Genomic DNA, 19,847 nt, shown 5'->3' with positions numbered 1-19,847 from the left:
TATCTGGCCCACATATGATGTGCAGGACAGAAGGAAGGGTTCTTCGGCACGGCTGCCTGATAGAAGCATTCACACAGAGCTCTGCCCAAGCCACCAGCTTGCACAAGGCCACCACGACCTCAGACAAAAAGTACTTCTAGAGGGACATCTGCTCGGCAACTCTCTGTTCAGCCTAGGGCCAATGCCATTCTTATTATTAATCACTGGGGCTGTGGGTTACTGTTTCTAAATACCTGATGTAAACCTTCTCATTTTTGTCCTTAAAAGCTTCCCCTTGGGCTAGGGTAGCTCAGTTGCAGAATAGCTGCTTAGCATGTACAGGCCCTGGCTTTGATCCCCAGCCCACAACAAAACAACAGAACAAAACAAAAACTTCCCCTTGTCTCAAATTCTTTTAATATGCCCCTCGTTTGCTATGGCATCTTCCCATTGTAATGCTTTGCTATTCCCAAGCAAATACCAATATTCTTTCGAGTGTGTGTGTGTGTGTGTGTGTGTGTGTGCGCGCGCGCGTGTGTGTGTGTGTGTGTGTGTGTGTGTGTTACATACTGGGAGTAGAATCCAGGGCGTTGCTCATGCCAGGCAAACTCTGTATCACTGAGTTTCACCCTCAGCTCTGACCTTCTTACTTTGAAGCAGAAGACAATGAGAAGGCCAGGTGTGGTGGTGCATGCTTGTAATCCCCGCGCTTGGGAGGCAGAGACAGGAGGATCGCGCAGGTTCGAAACCAGCCGCGCGTGCTGGCTTAGGAGACCCTGTTTCCAAATAAAAATGTAAAAATAGGTCTGGGAGTGTAGCCCGGAGATAGAAGGGCTTCCAGGAACCCCAGTACCACAAAAATAAATAAATAAATAAATAAATAAATAAATAAATAAATAAAGACAATGAGATACTAACTAAAATAAGGATGTGTAGTATGACAGGAAAGAAACTACAATTCCTTCCCTAATGCATAGCCTCTCCTCCCTCCAACCTCTCCCGCACCGCCCCGCCATTCAAAGCTCACTGAACCCTGAACCCTGCTTCTCCTTCCTCGGGCTCTCTGTAGGGAACTGAACTTGAAAGGGGCTTTTCTCCCTGCTCCTTGCTGGTTTAGGGCTCCTGTCCAGCAGCAGCCTCACACTATCATCCCCTCCCATAGCAGCAGGGGGAGCGTCAGGAGAAGGTTGTGGCAAAATTCCAGGGTTCCCTAAAGAGGATGCCAGGGGTCTGCAGAACCCTGGCACTTGTTTCCCAGCCAAACTGATCCTTGTTTGCAGAGCATTTAAATAATGTGCTGTGGATGGGGGTCTATTGTGGTCAGTAGAATACAGGCCCATTTAAAAGCATTACTGAGCATCTAAGAGCGCTTAGTCCCGTGCTCTTTCATGGATGTAGAAAGTACATAGGGGCGACAGCACTGCTTTGCCACACTGAGAGGAACCTTCACACCTGTAAAGCTGAGAAGCCACTGGGATAGAGAACAATGCCCATCAACTGCACGTCCCAGCAGATGTTGGGTTTGCTTTCCAAGGGAGAGGGAAGAGGCCTACCCACCATAACAGTCGGGGTTGGCCTGGGCTGACTAAGCTATAGGCCTCACTATTCCTTCCCTTCAGGTCTCTGCATGTGCCAAATAACCCTCTGGACTAGTCGGTCATCTCCCTGACCTATCAACTGACGATCAGACTTGCCCCTGACTCAGGGAAATCAACTGGATAGGTGCCCTCCAAGACTCCAGGGCTGGGAGCGTGCCAGGGAGCACTCGGGTAGCAGCCCCTCCAGAACCCCAGCCAGGACCCAGCACCCTCTGAAGTCATCCCACCAGAGCCCCAGAGTTAGGATGCACGGCAGACTGTTAGCACCTTGTTGTTCTTGGTCCCTGGACCACAGGGCAAACAGGCCTGGGCACCATAAGGCTGGTGGGCTTTCAGGATCGTGTTAGGGGGACAGGCGTGGCAGGTTCCGGAATCTCGGTCGATGTAGTAACCAGCCGGACAAGAGGTGCAGGAGGAGCCCAGGTCAGAGGCTTCTAGCGCACAGGGCCGGCAATAGGAGGCCACCCCGTCCATGACATTGGTAATATTGATGGAGTAGATCTTGGCAACGTCATTGGTGTACTTTCTTCCCTGAAGACCAAGAAACAAGAAGGGAGAGAGAGGAGGCCTGAGACAGCAATAATGAAAAGAGCAAAGTCTTCCTCCCTCCCTCCCTCCCTCCCTCCCTCCTCCCTTCCTTTCTTCCTTCTTCCTTCTTCCTTCCTGTATGGTACTGGGGGTTGAAGCCAGGAGCATTCTACCTCCAAGCTACACCCTAAGCCCCGTTTTATTTTTTATTTTGAAACAGGGTCTCACTAAATTGTGGAGGACCTGCGACTGCAAAAAAAGTATTTCTTAATGTTTTATTTTGTGATACTTGAGAAAAATCTTAGAAGTATCCTGGGTATTTTGCAGTACTGAGGATTGAACGCAGGGTCTCAGGCACACTAGGCAAGTGCTCTACCACTGAGCTGCATCCCCAGCCCTGCCTCCTGCTCTTTTTATGTATCTGACAGAGGTTCTTTATGTGCATCTTGTGTTATTTTAAAACAAGACTGACCCATTTTAAGTTATGTATAGAAATATTACCATGGGGAAATATGCAGTAGGCACTGTTATATGAAGAAAGCAAGTCTTTTTCTTATAAAATAAAATAACGTATTCATAGAGAAATAAGGACTGTATAGGCGATATTGCAAATATTAACTGAGCTATCTCTAGGTGCTAGGATTTTGGCAGACTTTATGTCTTCTTTTTGCTTATTTCTATTTTCTAAACCTGTATTACTTTGATATAGAAAAGAAAACAAGCTGGGTGTGGTGGGGCAAATCTATAATCCCAGTACTTGGGAGGCTGAGATAGGAGTATTTCAGGTTTGAGGTCAGTCTCAGCACCTTATTGAGACTCTCAGCAACTTCGCAAGACCCTGTTTCAAAGTTTTTAGAGAATTTTTTAAGCCGGGCGTGGTGGCACACACTAGTAATCCCCGCACTTGGGAGGTGGAGACAGGAGGATGGTGCAGGTTCGAAGCCAGCCTCGCTGGCTTAAGAGACCCTGTTTTCAACTAAAAAAATATATATATATATAAAATAGGTCTGGGAGTGTATCCCAGAGGTAGAAGGGTTCCATCTCCAGTACCACCAAAAAAAAAAAAAAAAAAAAAATTTTTTTAAAGAGTTGAGGGTGCAGTCAGTGGTAGAGTGCCTCAAGTTTCAATTTCCAGTGCCAAAAAGAAGAAGAGAAGGAGGAGGAGGAGGAGGAGGAGGAGGAGGAGGAGGAGGAGGAGGAGGAGGAGATATTTATTAGGCGGGCATAGTGGAGCAAGCCTGTAATCCCAGTACTTGGGAAGCTGAGAAGGAAGAGAGCAGATTTGAAGCTAGCCTTGCAACTTAGTGAGACCCTCATACTTATTGAAACCCTGTTTCAAAATAAAAAGGGCTGAGGTTGCAGCTCATTGGTTAAAATACTCCTGGGTTCAGTCAAAGAGCCTCTCTTCTCTCTCTCTCTCTCTCTCTCTCTCTCTCTCTCTCTCTCTCTCTCTCTCTCTCTCTCTCTCTCTCTCCCTGCCACAATAGGACTGGCTGCAGACAGAAGCAGGGACTTTGAGGAGGGACAGGTGGTCAAAAGCACTCACTGGGTCATCTTCCCTTGAATTTAGTAATTTAGGCAAGGCTAGAGGCTCCTCAGAGGGCTGCCCTACACTGTTCTCCGCTGGATTCCTTAAGATTAGTCTAACTCTTGGATTCCCAATGTCAGACTCACACACGAGCTCATGCCACGAACCCTCCTGGTTCAGAGGCTCTTCCAGGAGTTGGGGGCTCTGCGGAGGGGAGGGACTCACTGTCTCGTGAAGAGTGGTCCTCTGGAAGGCCCAGGTGAAGCTCATGGTGGCGTTCTCCTCGATGGTGTAGGTGTAGGACTGTTTGCCCTTGGAGCCTTTCCAGGTTTCTACAGGAGTGTTGGTCCTGGAATTCATGCCCTGAACCAGGATGTAAGAGTGAGGCGGGCGTGTGGATGGAGGGCGAGGGAATGCCCAGCCGCCGCCGCCCCACAGGCCGTCGCAGCTGGCCAGGCCCAGGCTAAACTGTGAAGCCCCTGATGCTCCCTCGGGCCCTTCCACTGAGGAGTCACCAAGAGCAGGTGTCCACTGCACTGGCTTGCTAGTAGGCCAGCGGCACCAAGCCTCCCCTGGAAGCCCCGTAGCTGGCAAAAAAAAAAAAAAAAAAGAGGAACACATACCACCATAAAGTAGAGCTCGCAGTTCACAGAACAGATGGTCTCAAAGACAAATGTGATCCTGGCCACCTCTTTATTCTCTGTGTCGGCCATCACTGACTGTGGAGGTCTGTGGGGCAGAAATCAGAGGTCAGTTGCAGGGCCAGGAAATGCTTTTTTTCTATCTTCTTAATACTGGATATTGAGCCCAGGGGCATTGTATCTCAAAGTCACCTGACTCATTTTTAAAGATTTTTAAAATTTACTTGCTGGGCGTGGTGGCACACGTTTGTAATCCCCGCTTTGGGGAGGCTAAGACAGGAGGATCGCTCAGGTTCGAAGCCAGCCTCAGCTGGCTTAAGAGAGAGACCCTGTTTCCAAATAAAATATAAAATAGGTCTGAGAGTGTAGCCCAGAGGAAGAAGGCCCCTGGGTTCCATCCCTAGCACCACCGAAAAAAAAATTACTTATTAATTTGTTAATTAATTATTTTTGTGGTACTAATAATTGAGACCAGGGGAATTCTACCTCCAAAATCTATCCCCACCGCTATTTTATATTTAATTTGAAGCAGAGTCTCCCTAGGTTGATGAGAGTCTCACTACTTGCTTAGGTAGTCTTCAAACCGTGATCCTCCTGTTTCAGCCTCCCAAGTACTGGGATTACAGGCATGTGCCACCATGCCTGTCATAAAGTTTTATCTTGTGTAATCTTGTTTGAACCCAGGGGTGTTCTACCTCTGAACTATTTTACCCAGCACTATTTTACTTTCTGTTTTGAAACAGAGTTTCACTGAGTTCCCTCGCTAAATTGATAAGGTTGGCCTTGAACCTGCAATCCTCCTGTCTCATCCGTTCAAGTATTGGGATTACAGGCATACGCCACCACACCCCGCTCAGGCAGTGCTCACTAAAGAGCTGAGGCAAGCTGGGCACTGTGATGCATGCTGGTAATCCTGGTACTTGAGAGGCTGAGACAGGAGGATGATTGCAGGTTCCAGGCCAGCCTCAGCTACATGGTGAGACCTTCTGCAACTTAGTGAGACCCTGTTTCAAAATAAAGAACAAAAAATAGGGCTGGAAGTGTAGCTTGGAGGTAGAATGCCCCTGAAAGAAGATGTCCATTACTGAAAAAAGAAAGAAAAAAAAAAAAAGAAAACAGCCTGGACTAAGTTCAATTCTGCTATCCTAGCAGTGTGACCTTGACCTTGCCACACTGTAAACTAGAGGTGAGAATATCTTTCTTATATGCCTCCCATCTTTGTAGTGAGACCCAACGGCATAACAGATGTGCATGTACTGTATGAAATGCAGGGGTGGTCTGCAGACCACCACCATCACCAGTGCTGGAAGTTAATTAGAGCTGCAGGACCTCAGGCCCCTCCCCGGGCCCACTGAATTAGAATCTGCCGTTAGCAGGAGCCCCAGCGGGGTCCGCACGCACACTAGAGTTTAGGAGTGCCACTGTCCTAAGATGTAAGCTGCCTACGCCTACTCAGCCTTGCCTGGCTTAAACGAGCAAGTTCTCAGGCTGGCGCTTCTCTTGGGAAAGTAAGAGCCATGCCCAAGTGGGCTGGGGTCAGGCGTGAGGATGTGCTTTGCCGTGGGGCTGTGCGTTCCCGGTGTCCTCCAAAAGCCTGGTGTTAAAGAAGTGGTGAGCCCTTTAAGAGGTGGGGCCTGGAGAAGGAGTTAGATCAATGATGGGGGCACTGGAATCCTAGCCCCTTTCTCTTTTTCTCTCTGGGTTCCCACTCACCATGAGGTAAGCAAGTGGCTCCGTCAGGCTGTCCCCACCAAGACGTGCTGCTGCGCCAAGGGCCTAAAGCAACAGGGCTGACCAATCTGAAATTCTGAGCCCCCTTAGTACTGGGGCTAGCAAATTCTATCTCTGAGCTACACTCTCAACTCTTTTTATTTTTTATTTTATTTTATTTTTTGCGGTACTGGGGATGGAACGAACCCAGGGACACTGTACCTCTGAGCTACACCCCCCAGCCCTGTTTTTTTTTTTTTGTCTTTATTTTTGAAACAGGGTCTCATTAAGTTGCTGAGGCTGGCCTCGAACCAGTGATCCTCCTGTTGAAGCCTACCAAATACTAGGATTATAGGTACGTGCCACCACAGCCAGCTTCTTTTTGGCAAATAAATTGCCTGTTGTCCTTAGTCCTCTTGGGATTTAGGGTAAAATACAATAGTAAGAACAACCCCTTTCAATCTTCTTTTCCCAATAAAGACTAATAGTATATAGAAAATTCTGGCCCGTGTGTGTGTGTGTGTGTGTGTGTGTGTGTGTGTGTGTGTGTAGTGGGGACTGAACCCAGGGGCATTCTTCCCCATACACCCCCAGCTCTTTTTTATTTTGTTTTTGTAATACTGGGGAATGATCCTAGGGGGCTTCTACCTCTGAGCTATGCCCTCAGCCCTATTTTACTTTTTATTTTATTTTTATTTTTTTTGGTGGTACTGAGGTTCCTGGAAACCCTTCTACCTCCAGGCTACACTCCCAGACCTATTTTTAATATTTTTATTTGGAAACAGGGTCTCTTAAGCCAGCGCGGCTGGCTTCGAACCTGCACGATCCTCCTGTCTCCGCCTCCCAAGTGCAGGGATTACAAGCGTGTGCCACCACGCCTGGCTTTACTTTTTATTTTGAAACAAGGTCTCAAACCTCCCAAGTACTGAGATCACATGTGTGTACCACCGTGTCCAGCTCCAGCCCTTGTTATTCTTCATTCTGAAGCAGGGTCGTGTTTACATTGGTGAAGGTTTCCCTACGTTGCTGAGGCTGGCCGTCAGTCTGCAATCATCCTGTCTCGGCCACCCCAGGACTGGGGTTACAAGCTGTGGTGGCCCTGTTTTTAAAATTGTTTACAGTCCTGTCTGATATTGCGAAGAGGACAAATTCTAGCAGCGTGTGGCCAAGCAATGTGGAGGAGCTACACGGGATGAGAGAGCCTTTGGTAAATCCGCACGGGCAGCAACTAGGGGACTGTGCGGCTGTCAGGTTAGCCCGGCCCCGCCCTCGCCGTGCCAGCTCTGTTCTGGACTGATGTCTAATGTGGAGTGAAATCCTGCCCCAGGAGCCCTCTCAGCAATGGCGTTCGCAAGCTTGTGGGATTTGGATGCGGCCAGGTTGGTTTGTGCTCCCAGTTGGCTTTGTAATCCCTCACCTAAATCCTGGTACAACCAGATTGAGAATCATGAAGTCGTTGTCTGAGGCTCCAACAGCTGTATAAATGTGGTCGCCAGCCACCTCCCAGCCTGGGAAAGGAGAGCGGAGAGTTAGCGCCCTGTGCCCGCAGGTCCAGGGCAGGTGTGTGCCAGGTGAGCCCCGGGGACCTGGCCCCATCCTTGGAGGCATCTGGAACTGTGATGCTTAGCCTGCTACCTTGGTAAAGACCCTGCAGCTCGAAGACCAAGACTTCTGGGCTATGTGCACAGTGTTTCTGTCTCTGAAACAGTTTTGACAGAATATAAGCCCACAAAGAATGGAACTTTCAAGGGAATGCACGGCACGATGAGGTTATTTTTTTTTAATTAATTTATTATTTTTTTTTTTTGGTGGTACTGGGGTTCCTGGAAGCCCTTCTACCTCCGGGCTACGCTCCCAGACCTATTTTATATTTTTGAAACAGGGTCTCTTACGTCAGCGCGGCTGGCTTCGAACCTGCGCGATCCTCCTGTCTCCGCCTCCCAAGCGCGGGGATTACAAGCGTGTGCCACCACGCCCGGCGTCGATGAGGTTATTTTTCAGACTTACCTGTTAGAAATGTGAACTCGGAAGGAGCCCTGAGGAGGGGAGGCCGGGAGCGACAGCTCAGGCGAGGGGAGAGGCAGTTACCTGTCAGGCCCTTGTACTCAAAGTTGATCCCACTGAGGACGGTGGTTTCCATGTTTGAGGGCAGCGTGTTCCACCACTTGTATTCAAAGCCCATGGCAGGCTCGGTCCCAGCTGGGCAGTGGGTACAATCTGGGGGAATCACAAGACCCACCCTTCAGCAGGGAGGCTGCAGCCACCCCGCCTGGAGCTGCTGCCACGCAGACAAACAAGGGCGATTGCGGAGCATAGTCTCACAAAGCTATGGTAACCGGACCCCAAAGCATTCTCAGGATTTAAACCCCGAGCCTCCATTCCAATATCTAGCCACCTCCCCCTGGACACCCAAATGTTCATCCCCAAACTTAGATGTGCCTTCTAGTCTGACTCGAGCTCTTCAAATCACTATCACTCAAGGCTTTCACAAAAGACACACAAATCCCCACAACTCCTCTTTTGCCACATGGCTTATAGGTTCGGATTGTGTCAAGATGGTCATCTCAGCCCCTGAACCCCAACCCTTAGGAGGTCAGGGTTAGCATCCCGAGCACATACTGGAAGCCCCTGGCCTGAGTCACAATCGCGGATACAGTGTGGGAGAAGGCAGGCAAATGTTATGTCGGACTGATCTACAGACAGGGCCAGGCCTGACCTCTCTTCTCCTGAGCTTGGTCCTCGGAGGCCCGCCCCTACTGCCTTCCTTGGAAAGGCAGTCAGCACTCAGGTGGCTTCTCTGAGTGACCCCTGCGGCCCACCCACGCGGTGGACGTGGAGATGGATACGACACAGGGCCTGGGGTGGTGAGGGGTTACCAGAGCCGTTGGAGTAGGAGCCGTAAGGGCAGGGCTCGCAGGTGCTGTTGCTGGTTTTGAAGAAGCCTGGGTTGCAGGGTGGACAGCGGGTCTTCACGCCCGAGGTGGGCAGCTTCACCGCCCCCTCCAGGTCTTCGCCGCAGATTTTTGGCTTGGCCCATTTGTACATGAGCTGCGTCTGTAGAAACAGAAGAAGCACAGCTTGGCATGAGGGGGATTTAGGACACATTTAGGACTCTGACTTGAGGATGTGGGGGTGAGGGAGAGGGGGTGGGATTCTGGGCAAAAATGGGGGTTCCACCAGGATGGGTGACTCTGCTTTGGTCACCCACACATCTCAAGCACCTAGCCCAGCAGCGCCTGACACGAGCATGCGCTGACCGGGGAATGAAGGGCAACTGGATGAAGAGGACTGCGTCCTAAGGGGATGTTGTGACAGATGGGATGGAGGACCAGTTGTCTTCAGAAAGAGCCCGGATTTCACCATAGAGTCTCACCACTACCAAGTGTACAGGAAAATCAGCTGGAGAAAGTTCCAGGATCCAGAGAGGCTTGGCGCGGAGGGGCTTACGTAACGCTGAGAAGAGAGGGCGCGGCGAGATAGCCAATTTGTTTTCCAAATCGCGCATCCTTTGCACTCTCATCTATTCAGCCAACATCTATGAGAAGCCCAGGATGTCTGTGTGCCAGGCCTGGGGTCTCATGATGAGCGAGACTACTCTCCTGTCCTCCAGGAGCCGACAGGCTGGCAAGGGCAACAGTTACAGAACGGACATTGTGTTGATGGGGCGCCAGCAGATGGGGACAAAGCCGCCATGTCCTGTTGCCCGCTGGGCCATGCCCTGTCTTCTGATGGAAGCACTGGGCGCAGAAGGGGGTGCCTGCAGGAGGGCTCCGAGGAGTGAGGGGGAGGTGGGCAGCTCCGATCTTCCACATGGCCTCAAATCAGGTCAGAGACAAGATGGTGCCCTATGAACGATGAAACCACTGGTGCTGTACACAGCCAGCACCATCCAGCGAAGAGAATGCGCCTGGCTAAAACTATTTGAAAGCCCAGGGTCGGGCCTGGTGACGCACACCTGGCATCCCAATATGTGGGAGGCTGAGCTAGGAGAGGGTTCAAGGCCAGACTCAGTAATGGGACGAGACCCTCAGCAACTCCGTGAGACCCTGTTTCAAGATAAAAATGAAAAGGGGCTGGGGATGTAGCACAGAGGTAGAACACCCTTGACTTCAATCCCCAGAACAAAAAAAAAAAAATTTTTTTTTTTAAATATAGTTTTGAGGACAAACTGAAATCACCAGATTGAGCAGAACCAGTGTGGGTGTGAGGCAGGAAGGAGGCTTCTGTGAGGCACTCTGTGGAGGCATATTTCTGTGCGCTCCTTAGAGCACGCGCCCAGCGCCTCCTTGGCCACCTGGGCTGAGCTGCATGCTGGAGCATCGGCTTTGGCCTGACCCAGCACCTACAGCCCAGCGGGATGGGCAAGGGTGGAGGCCAGCCGCCAGGCAGCAGGGCACACCACACATCTGGAAGACCTTCACCTGAGCCCAGGAGAGGAGCAAGAGGAAGAGAGACAGCCACATTCAGTCACGTGTTAAGCCTAGTGGGAGAAGAGGAGCAGGGTTAATTGTCCCCATTTTATTAGCTGGCCAATTGAAACCAAGAAAATGAAAGTGATTTTTACCAGGCACCACAGAACTGAGTTTAAGGTTCAACTCTCTTGGCTGCTGGGAAAGGGTGTGGCGCTCCAAATATGGAAACCCGGGGGACGGAAAGAGATGACTGTGGAAAATCATCACTGTTAAGGACCAGGATACTTCATGCTGAGTTAGCAAAGGGAGAATTCAGCCAGCGTCAGCCCGCAAACATCTATGCCTCCTGACAGCCAAGGGGTTATGCTTAGTGCTGACGGCAGAGTCTCCCACTCCTAATCCACCTCCCCGAGGGGCTTAGGATGCAGTTTCTCGGGAATGTCCCGTCTAAGACAGAGCCCTCCACTACCGCCCTCTTCCGGCTCATCCCTCCTCCCTCGCTGGTCCTCCAACTCTGCGGACACAAGCGGCTCCCCCGCGCCCACAGCGCCGCCTACCGGCAGAGCCCTGCAGCGCCATCTGCATCTCATCCAGCCAAGGGCTCTGTGGCCTCTGCAGTGAGACCATCCCCACCCTTCCTGAAACCGCAGCCCATCCTCTGCCATTCTGTGTATCTTCTAATCCTGTTTTAGTTCTTCCTACCACTTATTACCATTTGATACATTCTATACCCACTTGTGGTCTACCTGTTGTCTCCTCCAACAAGAATTAAGCTCCGCAGAGCCGGACGTTACCATTCTATCATTAACTGAAAAGTACCTAGGTCCTACTACAGCCGCTTGGCACAAATAGCTGCTCCATAAAGATTTGTTGACTTTTTTTTTTTTTTTTTTTTTTGCGGGTCTGGGGATGGAACCCAGGGGCATTCGACCTCCGAGCTACACTCCCTGACTGATTTTTTATTCTTTATTTTGAAACAGGGTCTAAAAGTAGCTAAGTAGCTGAGGCCGTTCGCAAACCGCGATCCTCCGGTCTCAGCCTTCCGAATGTTGGGATTACAAGCGTGCGCCACCACGCCGGGCCAATTTGCTGACTTTTGAAAAGAGGAAACAGCCTCCCTCAGAAGGCCTTCTCTGGCCCCCCAGGCCTCCCCTCTTCTGGCCCCTCTGGTTGTCTTGCTGGACCCTCTTCAGCCTCTGGCACAGGACGGTGAGCTCTGCCAGAGGAGGGCCTGTCTCATCAGCTAGCAACATGTGCTTGTTGATTTGATAACCCGAGCACAAAGGAAGGTCCTTTTCTGGGTAGAAGGCCTGGGGGCTGGGGGAGGGGGAGACTGAGCTAGCCTGGCTCTTCTCCAAGCCAGGGAATGGGACCAGTCCCCTCAGAGCAGCTGGGAGGAGACAGGCCCAATGTGCCCATTAGGAAATAGGAACGGACAGGCAGGCGCTGCCCAGAGGCGAAGCAACTGGAAGAAACCAAGCGAAAGAAAATGAAATGGGTTTTGAAATGGACCGTATGTGAATAAACAGTGGAGGGAATGAGGCGCGGAGGTCCCTGACCAGAAAGTGAAGGGAGCCATCCTCATTGTCACCGGTTTAGCCCAGGTCACCGCACAGGCCTGTGGGGGCGCCACTGGGACTCCAAGCAGGAAGCAGGAGACAGCCCAGCCTACTTGGGGTCAAGGGGATCCAAGACCATGCCACCCACCTCTCCGTTGGCATCACAGGCCGTGTGTGTGTAGAAATAATCTTTGTCTGTGCAGGGTGGGCGCAATTTGCAGGATGAAGATCCTTTTTCTAAATTGACAAAACAATAAAAAAAATACATATATTTAAAGTTACATAAGGAAGGAGAGTTCTTGACCCATGGCCCTGTAACTCCCACATCCCTGGGGTACATCAACACACAGATAATATGTAAAGTAGAAAATCCTGCACCTCCACCTGGTTTTGCCTCTGTGGTGTCATTTCTAGTCCCCCAAGCTCTGCTAAGACGTCCCTTTGTACCTCTCCCAGGTGCTGCAGAGAAAGCCGAAAGCCGGAGCTGTGAGGCAGGGCGTGAAGTAGCCAGGGTGCACACCAGCAAGGAGGGCTGAGGCTGGGAGGCATCTTGCAGGTTAACTGCCTCTCACCCACTGAAACCCGCCAGGTGTCTTACCATCCTGGCTGTAGATGGGGCTTTAAAATTCTACACCTAAAGCCGGGTGTGGTGGCGCACGCTTGTAATCCCAGCATTCGGGAGGCTGAGACAGGAGGACTGCACAGGTTCGAAGCCAGCCTCAGCTACTTAGTGAGGTGCTCAGCAACTTAGTGAGACCCTGTTTCCAATAAAATATATAATAGGTCTGGGAGTATAGCCCGGAGGTAAAAAGCCTCTGGGTTCCACCCCCAGGGAAACAAAAAAAAAAAAAAAAAAAAAAAAAAAAAAAAAAAAAGCAGTAGATTTCATCCCTCTTTTTCCTTTTTTTTTTTTTTTTTTTTTTTGTGGTACTGGGGGTGGAACCCAGAGGCTTTCTACTGCTGGGATATACTCCCAGACATATTTTTTAAATATATTTTTTATTTGGAAACAGGGTCTCACTAATTTGCTTAGAGCCTCACTAAGAAGCTGAGGCTGGCTTCGAACCCATGTGATCCTCCTGTCTCAGCCTCCCAAGTGTGGGGATGACAAGCGTGCGCCACCACGCCCGGCGATTTAATCTCTTTTGAACTTAAAAGCCTTTTTGAATTTTTGGGAAAAAAAGCAGTTTCTTCTATCTAGAAAAGTATGCATAATTCATAAAAATTAAAATATAAATCTTTGTCCCAGGGAATTAGCTTTCTCCAGAATATAAACTACTGCTTTATAGAGTGCACATGACTCAATGCTCCTCCTGCTGCCACCACTGCTTCTAATATGATTATATCCCCTGAAGGCAAGCGTTTAAATCACCGTTACACCTTCTCTCTTTTACCATATTACCGGACAGGCAGTATGGTATAGTGAAATAAGATTTTTTTGTTTTGTTTTCTTTGGGGTGTGTGTGTGTGTGTGTGTGTGTGTGTGTGTGTTACTTGTAATTGAACCCAAGGACATTCTACCTCCGAGCTACACCTCCAGCCCTTTTTAGGTTTTGTTTTGAAACAGGGTCTCACTGGGTTGCTACATTGCTAGGGCTGTCCTTGAAACTGCAATCCTCCTGTCTCAGCTTCCCAAGAACTGGGATTACAAGATGCATCACCAAGCCCAAATGGAGTAAGATTTTGAGATAGACAGATCTAGGCTGGGATCTTGATCCATCATTTAGTAGTTGTGTCCCGCTAGCAAGTAACATAACCTTCTTGACCCTCAGCCCTCTCATCCATAGAGCAGCAATAATAATGTATTTTTTGCTGGTGCCAGCAAAGCCTGGCACATTAAGTAGACAATTATTACCTGCAGGGTCGCAAATTATATTTGGAAATGGTCATAGGAGATTTAATAAGGATTAAAAGTCTCCTTCCCTCCCTTCCAGAGAAGGGCTTATTTTTTTCTAATGATACCTTCCTTTTTCCAAATGACTTTCTGGATCAGAGAATCTCCTGATTACAATCCTGTTGGCCTGCACGGGAGGGGGGGAGTTTCCTCAATCGCACTTTTCCCTTCTCTTCTGTCTCCATTTTATTAATCGGGGCAAGAGGAAACCACGGGAGGAGAGACAGCTGTGGTCTTGTCAGCTCATTTACTTGGTTAACAAGCAGAGGACCAATTCAGCACACAACAATCCAAGGATTCTTGCTTTGTTTGTTTTGGTACTGGGATTGAACCCAAGGGCATTCTACCTCTGAGCGACACCCTCAGTCCTTTTTATTATGAAGCAGGGTTTTGGTAAGTTGCAGAGAGTCTCACTAGGTTGCTGAGATTGGCTTTGAACCTGCAGTCCTCCTGTCTCAGCCTCCCAAGCATTAAGACAGGGACTCCTGCTTTTGACTGATTTGACCAGAAGAGAGCTGGAGGAGATGCTAAGAACATGTCAGTTCCCAGGACCTCGTGTACCGAGTCTAGCAAAGTACAAGGCGTGTGTTAGGAAAGGCATTTTGCACGGAAGACCTTTCTCTGCTTTGTCAAATATTTGCCCAACCTGCTACTCTAGCTCTAAGTTTTAGAAAAAAATGATCCAGCTGTTTACACATTGGCCACTGTTGACGCGGTTTTAATAAATGATTAACCCAAACGCTGAGACAGACCTCCTTGCCTAGCTCGGGTTTCACGGAGGTGTTTAAGTTGAGCATTAGTCAAGTTTGAAGAAAAGGCCTAGAGATGTTTTGTTGGTTGAGGCAATGAAAAGGGATTGGGTAGAATTGTCCCTGGGCAAAACTGTAAGATGATAAGAGTTTATCTCAGGAGCCCTCAACTCCTTTTCTACACGTTCCTCCTCCTTTCAATATCTTCTTTCCCGCCTCCAAGAGTATGCCGCTGTCACCCAGACCCACTTTATCGTAGGAAGATGTTTCCTCTGGGGATTTAAGGAGCTAGTGAACACAAGGCCCAGCTCAGGCACCAGCTCAGACTCTTGGCAAAACCCTTAACCTCGCTGAACTCTTTATCCATTTGTAAATGGGGAAATCATTCCCACACCATGCTCTCAGGAATAAGTTAGAAAATGTGCCAGTTGTGACTTTCTATTTAAGTGACATATTATAATTGTAACCTATACCAAGACTATTTTCATTTTTTACTTTTTTCTTTTTTGCGGTACTAGGGATGGAACCCAGGGGCATTCTACTTTTGAACTATACCCCCAGTCTTATATTTTTATTCTTTATTTTGTAACAGGATCTCACTGAGTTGCAAAGAGCCTCACTAAGTAGCTGAGGCTGTCCACGAACTGCTATCCTCCTGCCTCAGCCTTCCAAATGCTGGGATTACAAACTTGTGCCACCACACCCGGCTAAGACTATTTTCATTTTAAAATAATTAATGTATTTATTATACTGGAGATTGAACCCAGGGGCATCTTACCTCCCAAACAGAGCCTTGCTAAATTGCTGAGGGACTCACTAAGTTGCTAAGGCAGCCTCAAATCAATAATCCTCTTATCTCAGCCTCCCAAGTACTGAAATTACAGGCATGTGCCACCACACCTGGTGAATATTTTATATTAAAAGTGGAATAGAAGCTGGGCGTGGTGGCGCATGCTTGTAATCCCAGCATTTGGGAGACTGAGACAGAAGGATCACAGTTTGTGGACAGCCTCAGCTACTTAGTGAGGCCCTTTGCAACGCAGAGACCCTGTTTCAAAATAAAGAATAAAAAAATGAGGCCGGGGGTATAGCTCGAAGGTAGAATGCCCCTGGGTTCCATCCCCAATACTGGAAAAAAAAAAAAAAAGTGGAATAGCCAGATGGGCGTGGTGGCAAATGCTTGTAATCCCAGCATTTGGGAGGCTGAGACAGAAGGATCGCAGTTCGTGGACAGCCTCAGCTACTTAGTGAGGCCCTCCGCATCTTGGTGAGACCCTGTTTAAAAAAAAAAAAAAAAAGAATAAAAAACCTGCAATCCTCCTTTCTCAGCCTCCCAAGTACTGGAATTACAGGTGTGTGCCCAGCTTGCATTTCTATTTTTTGACAGAAGCTTGAGGGCGGACACTAGCTACTATGGACTGACCGACAAATGGCTTCGCCACACCAGCTTCAGTGGGCACAGGGACGGGTCTTCTGTCAGCCCCTTCATGCACATTTCATCCTGGACTCTTATCAAACTCTGCATTTTTTTTCTAGCCTCCCACTCACCCTGAGTCAAATGTCAAAGAAATCTGACGTTCTTTATACCCCAGGATGCTGTGGCATTCTGCAGGGTGACCAACTTCTTCCTAGTAAAAACTCACTTCCTGCCGGGCGTGGTGGTGCACACTTGTAATCCCAGCACTCGGGAGGCTGAGACAGGAGGATCGTGGTTCTCGGATAGCCTCAGCTACTTAGTGAGGCCCTTGGCAACTCAGTGAGACCCTGTTTCCAAATAAAGAATTAAAAATTAGGGCTAGAGGTGTTGCTCGGAGGTAGAATGCCCCCGGGGTTCCATCCCCAGTACTGCAAAAATAAATAAATAAATAAATAAATAAATAAATAAATAAAACCTTCACTTCCCAGTCAAGGGGCAGATTGAGAAATCAGTGGCAGAAGAAGAATAGACTCCAATAATTCAGCATCCCAACTGAACACTTTTATTAATAGCTTTCTGGATAAAAATCGGGTTACATAGAATTATCAAAGCACTCCTAGCAGTTTTTCTAGAACCACCTTGCCATTCAAAGCCTCGCACAACTGTCAAGCTGGTAAAGGAGCCGGGGACAGGCTAACAGAGGATGCCATTGAGAGAGACCAAGCATAGAGGGGGAGAAATCCAGGTGGAAAAACAGAAATTTAGACTTAAGAGTTTAAAACTTCCCCTGAAATCTAAACTTTCCTGTTCTGTCTAGAAATTACAGTCATCTAGCGAGATCTGGGTAGATAAATAGGACTTTTGTTTTAGGAGTAGTGTGAAGTAAGCCGTTTCCAAGGTCAGTGGCTGGTCTTGGTTAAGCAAACACACACCACAACACCTGTGTGGAGCGTGGCTCTGTAGGGATACGGGAGCCTGCGGGAGCGCGGGCCTTGTGTTGGGTATATTTATGGTTCTGTGTACGAATGGAAAGTTAGAATAGTGATGCGTGTTTCCAAGGGCAAAAAGGAGACTCTTTCTCTCCCTCCTTAGTGGTTTCAGAACTTGCCTTGGAGATAGGACCTGGTGCCAATCACTGGGCTGCCAGGGCAGAGGGCCTTCTGGTGGCACTGCCCACCTGTTGGGAGCCATTAAGGCCTCCCACTAGATTGGTGTCTCTGATTGTCCTTCTCCCAGAGTCAACAAGGTTTGGGGTTATGAAAAGTTCAAAGAGGTCTGAGAGAAGATCAGGTGGTGATGACACGAGGGTACTGATTGACCTATCTGTAATGTGTGTGTTTTGTATTGGTCTGTATTGTATTCCGGTGGTGGTAGCACGAGAATGTTGATTGACCTGTAGCTGTGTATAAATACCTCTGGAAAAACAAGTCAGCGTCGGCACAATAAAGACGAGATTGACCCAGAAGCTGCGTTGGCCAGGAGTTGTCCACGCGATAGAGAATACTGACCCAGGCGTAGTCGTCGACCCGTAGGAAATATTGACCCACGAACAGGGGTCGACCAGTAGAGATAGTAGGCTGGCGGCTCCCCCACGTTAGGGTTAAAAACTCTTCATCCTCACACCTCACTTCAGAACCCCTACTCTTGTCGGCAGGCTCTGGCACCCACCCTAAAGCAGAGCTGTGATGTCCCCTAACTCCTCGAATAACCAAGTCCTATTTCCCAATTAGGATGCTTTTAGAAGCTATCTAGAAACTGTCAAAACAGGCCATTTCCAGCTGTCTTCTCAATTCCTCTTGGAGCAGTGGTTTGCAAATTGTGTTCCAAACAACCTTGTGTTTCTCCCCAAATGCCTAATGTGGAGTTTGGCATACTGGCGTGTGCCTGTAATCCCAACCACTCAGGAGGCTGAGGCAAGAGAATCCCTTGAGGCTGGGAGTTTAAGATCAACCTGGGCAACATAGTGAGACCCTGTCCCAAAACAAAACAAGCCAGGCATGATGGCACACGCCTGTAATCACAGTAGTTAAGAGGCTGACACAGGATAATAGGTTCGAGGCTAGACTCAGTAAGGGGCTGTTTAGCAAAACCCTGTTTCAAAATAAAAAATGAAAAGGGCTAGGGGAGGGGGTAGCTCAGAGGTAGAGGACCACTGGGTTCTATTTCCAGTATTAGGGTGGGAAAAACGTGCTTTGAATTCGATGAAGGCTTAGTCTAATGAAATACCCTTGCTATCAAAATGGTTGGTCTCGCTGGTCCTGGCGGCGCATGCTTGCAATCCCCGCGCTTGGGAGGCGGAGACAGGAGGATCGCACAGGTTCGAAGCCAGCCGTGCTGGCTTAGGAGACCCCGTTTCCCAAAAATAAAATGGGTCTGGGAGTGTAGCCCGGAGGTAGAAGGGCTTCCAGGAACCCCAGTACCACCAAAAAAAAAAAAAAAAAAAAGGTTGGTCTCTTATATGATCGATAAAGTTTACATGTATTGAAACACCACACTGCACCTCCTAAACATATACAATTATCATTCTTCATTTAAAAATAAAATAAAAGCCAGGCATGGTGGCACATGTTTGTAATCTCAGTATTTGGAAGGCTGAGACAGAAAGATCACAGGTTTGAAGTCAGTCTCAGCAATTTAGCAATCCTGTTTCTAAATAAGAAATAAACAGCTCTGGGAAGCCAGGTGTGGTGGCCCATGCTTGTAATCCCAGCATTTGGGAGGTTGAGACAGGAGGATCACGGTTCAAAGACAGCCTCAGCTACTCAGTGAGGCCCTTTGCAACTCAGTGAGACCTTGTTTCAAAATGAAGAATAAAGCTGGGCGTGGCGGCGCACGCTTGTAATCCCCGCGCTTGGAAGGCTGACACAGGAGGATCGCACAGGTTCGAAGCCAGCCTCAGCTACTTAGTGAGGCTCTCAGCAATGTAGCGAGACCCTGTTTCCAAACAAAATACATATAGAAAAATAGGTCTGGGAGTATAGCGCGGAAGTAGAAAGCCTCTGGGTTCCAACCCCAGTACTGAAAAATAAAAATAAAAAAATAAAAAAATAGGACTGGGGGTGTAGCTTAGAGGTAGAATGTCCCTGTGTTCTATCCCTAGTACCACAAAACAAAAACAAAAATTAAAACAAAAAACACAGCTCTGGGGGTATAGCTCAGAGGTAGAAGGCCCCTGGGTTTTATCCCCAATACAGCAATAAATAAATAAACAAATAAATAAATAAATAATAATGAAACTTGAAGTTTGTGCCCACCAATAATGCCTCATGGGTCTTGTAAATTAAAATGTTTAAAAAATGATTGCACTCTCTTTCCCTACGTCCAAATCCCTCTTTGAGCTGCTTTCCTTTCCCTTTTTTTTCTCTGTATGACATACTATATAATTTGTTATGCATAAATCAGTTATTTCTTGTAGTTACTGGTGTGGGGGGTTGCTGGGGATTGAAACCAAGGGTACTCTACCATTACACTCCCAGCTCTTTTTTTTTAGTTTTTATTTTGAAACAAATTCTCACTAAGTTATGGCACACTGGCCACAGTTTGTTTGTTTGTTTGTTTTGAAACAGGGTCTTGCTAGGTTGCTGCGAACCTCGCTAAATTACCGAGGCTGGTCTCAAACCTACAATCCTCCTGCCTCAGCCTCCCAAGTACTGGGACTGCAGGTGTGAACCACCACACGTAATAGCATAATTGCTATTTATTGTCTGCTTTCTCCTTCGCTAGAATGTAAACTCATATGGGTCATTTGATGATATATTCCAAGCAGCTGGAGTAGGGTCTGGCAGACATGTGGGGCTTGAATAAATATTTATTGAATTATTTCATTTTTGCT

The 19,847-nt window shown here is 48.4% G+C and overlaps 1 protein-coding gene across 4 annotated transcripts in view; it reads right to left on the bottom strand.

The window, feature by feature from the left end:
- The window catches only part of ELAPOR1 (endosome-lysosome associated apoptosis and autophagy regulator 1), a gene marked incomplete at both ends in the record, with an annotated part of 97,282 nt that overhangs the window by 11,177 nt on the left and 66,258 nt on the right, over positions 1 to 19,847 (bottom strand). For 3 of the 4 annotated variants that reach the window (XM_080692249.1, XM_080692250.1, XM_080692251.1), the window contains 7 exons: positions 1,845 to 2,108; positions 3,859 to 3,996; positions 4,257 to 4,362; positions 7,402 to 7,492; positions 8,073 to 8,201; positions 8,861 to 9,038; positions 12,104 to 12,192. In XM_080692249.1, coding sequence (XP_080548375.1) covers positions 1,845 to 2,108; positions 3,859 to 3,996; positions 4,257 to 4,362; positions 7,402 to 7,492; positions 8,073 to 8,201; positions 8,861 to 9,038; positions 12,104 to 12,192 — 995 coding nt within the window. The remainder of the gene's footprint in view (positions 1 to 1,844; positions 2,109 to 3,858; positions 3,997 to 4,256; positions 4,363 to 7,401; positions 7,493 to 8,072; positions 8,202 to 8,860; positions 9,039 to 12,103; positions 12,193 to 19,847) is intronic. The other variant, XM_080692252.1, reaches the window with a different exon arrangement.

Source organism: Muscardinus avellanarius, assembly GCF_963383645.1.
Source record: "Muscardinus avellanarius genome assembly, chromosome: 3".
NCBI classification, from domain to species: domain Eukaryota; kingdom Metazoa; phylum Chordata; class Mammalia; order Rodentia; family Gliridae; genus Muscardinus; species Muscardinus avellanarius.
Note: the sequence above shows the minus strand (reverse complement) of the source record. Positions and strands in the feature narration are given on the sequence as shown.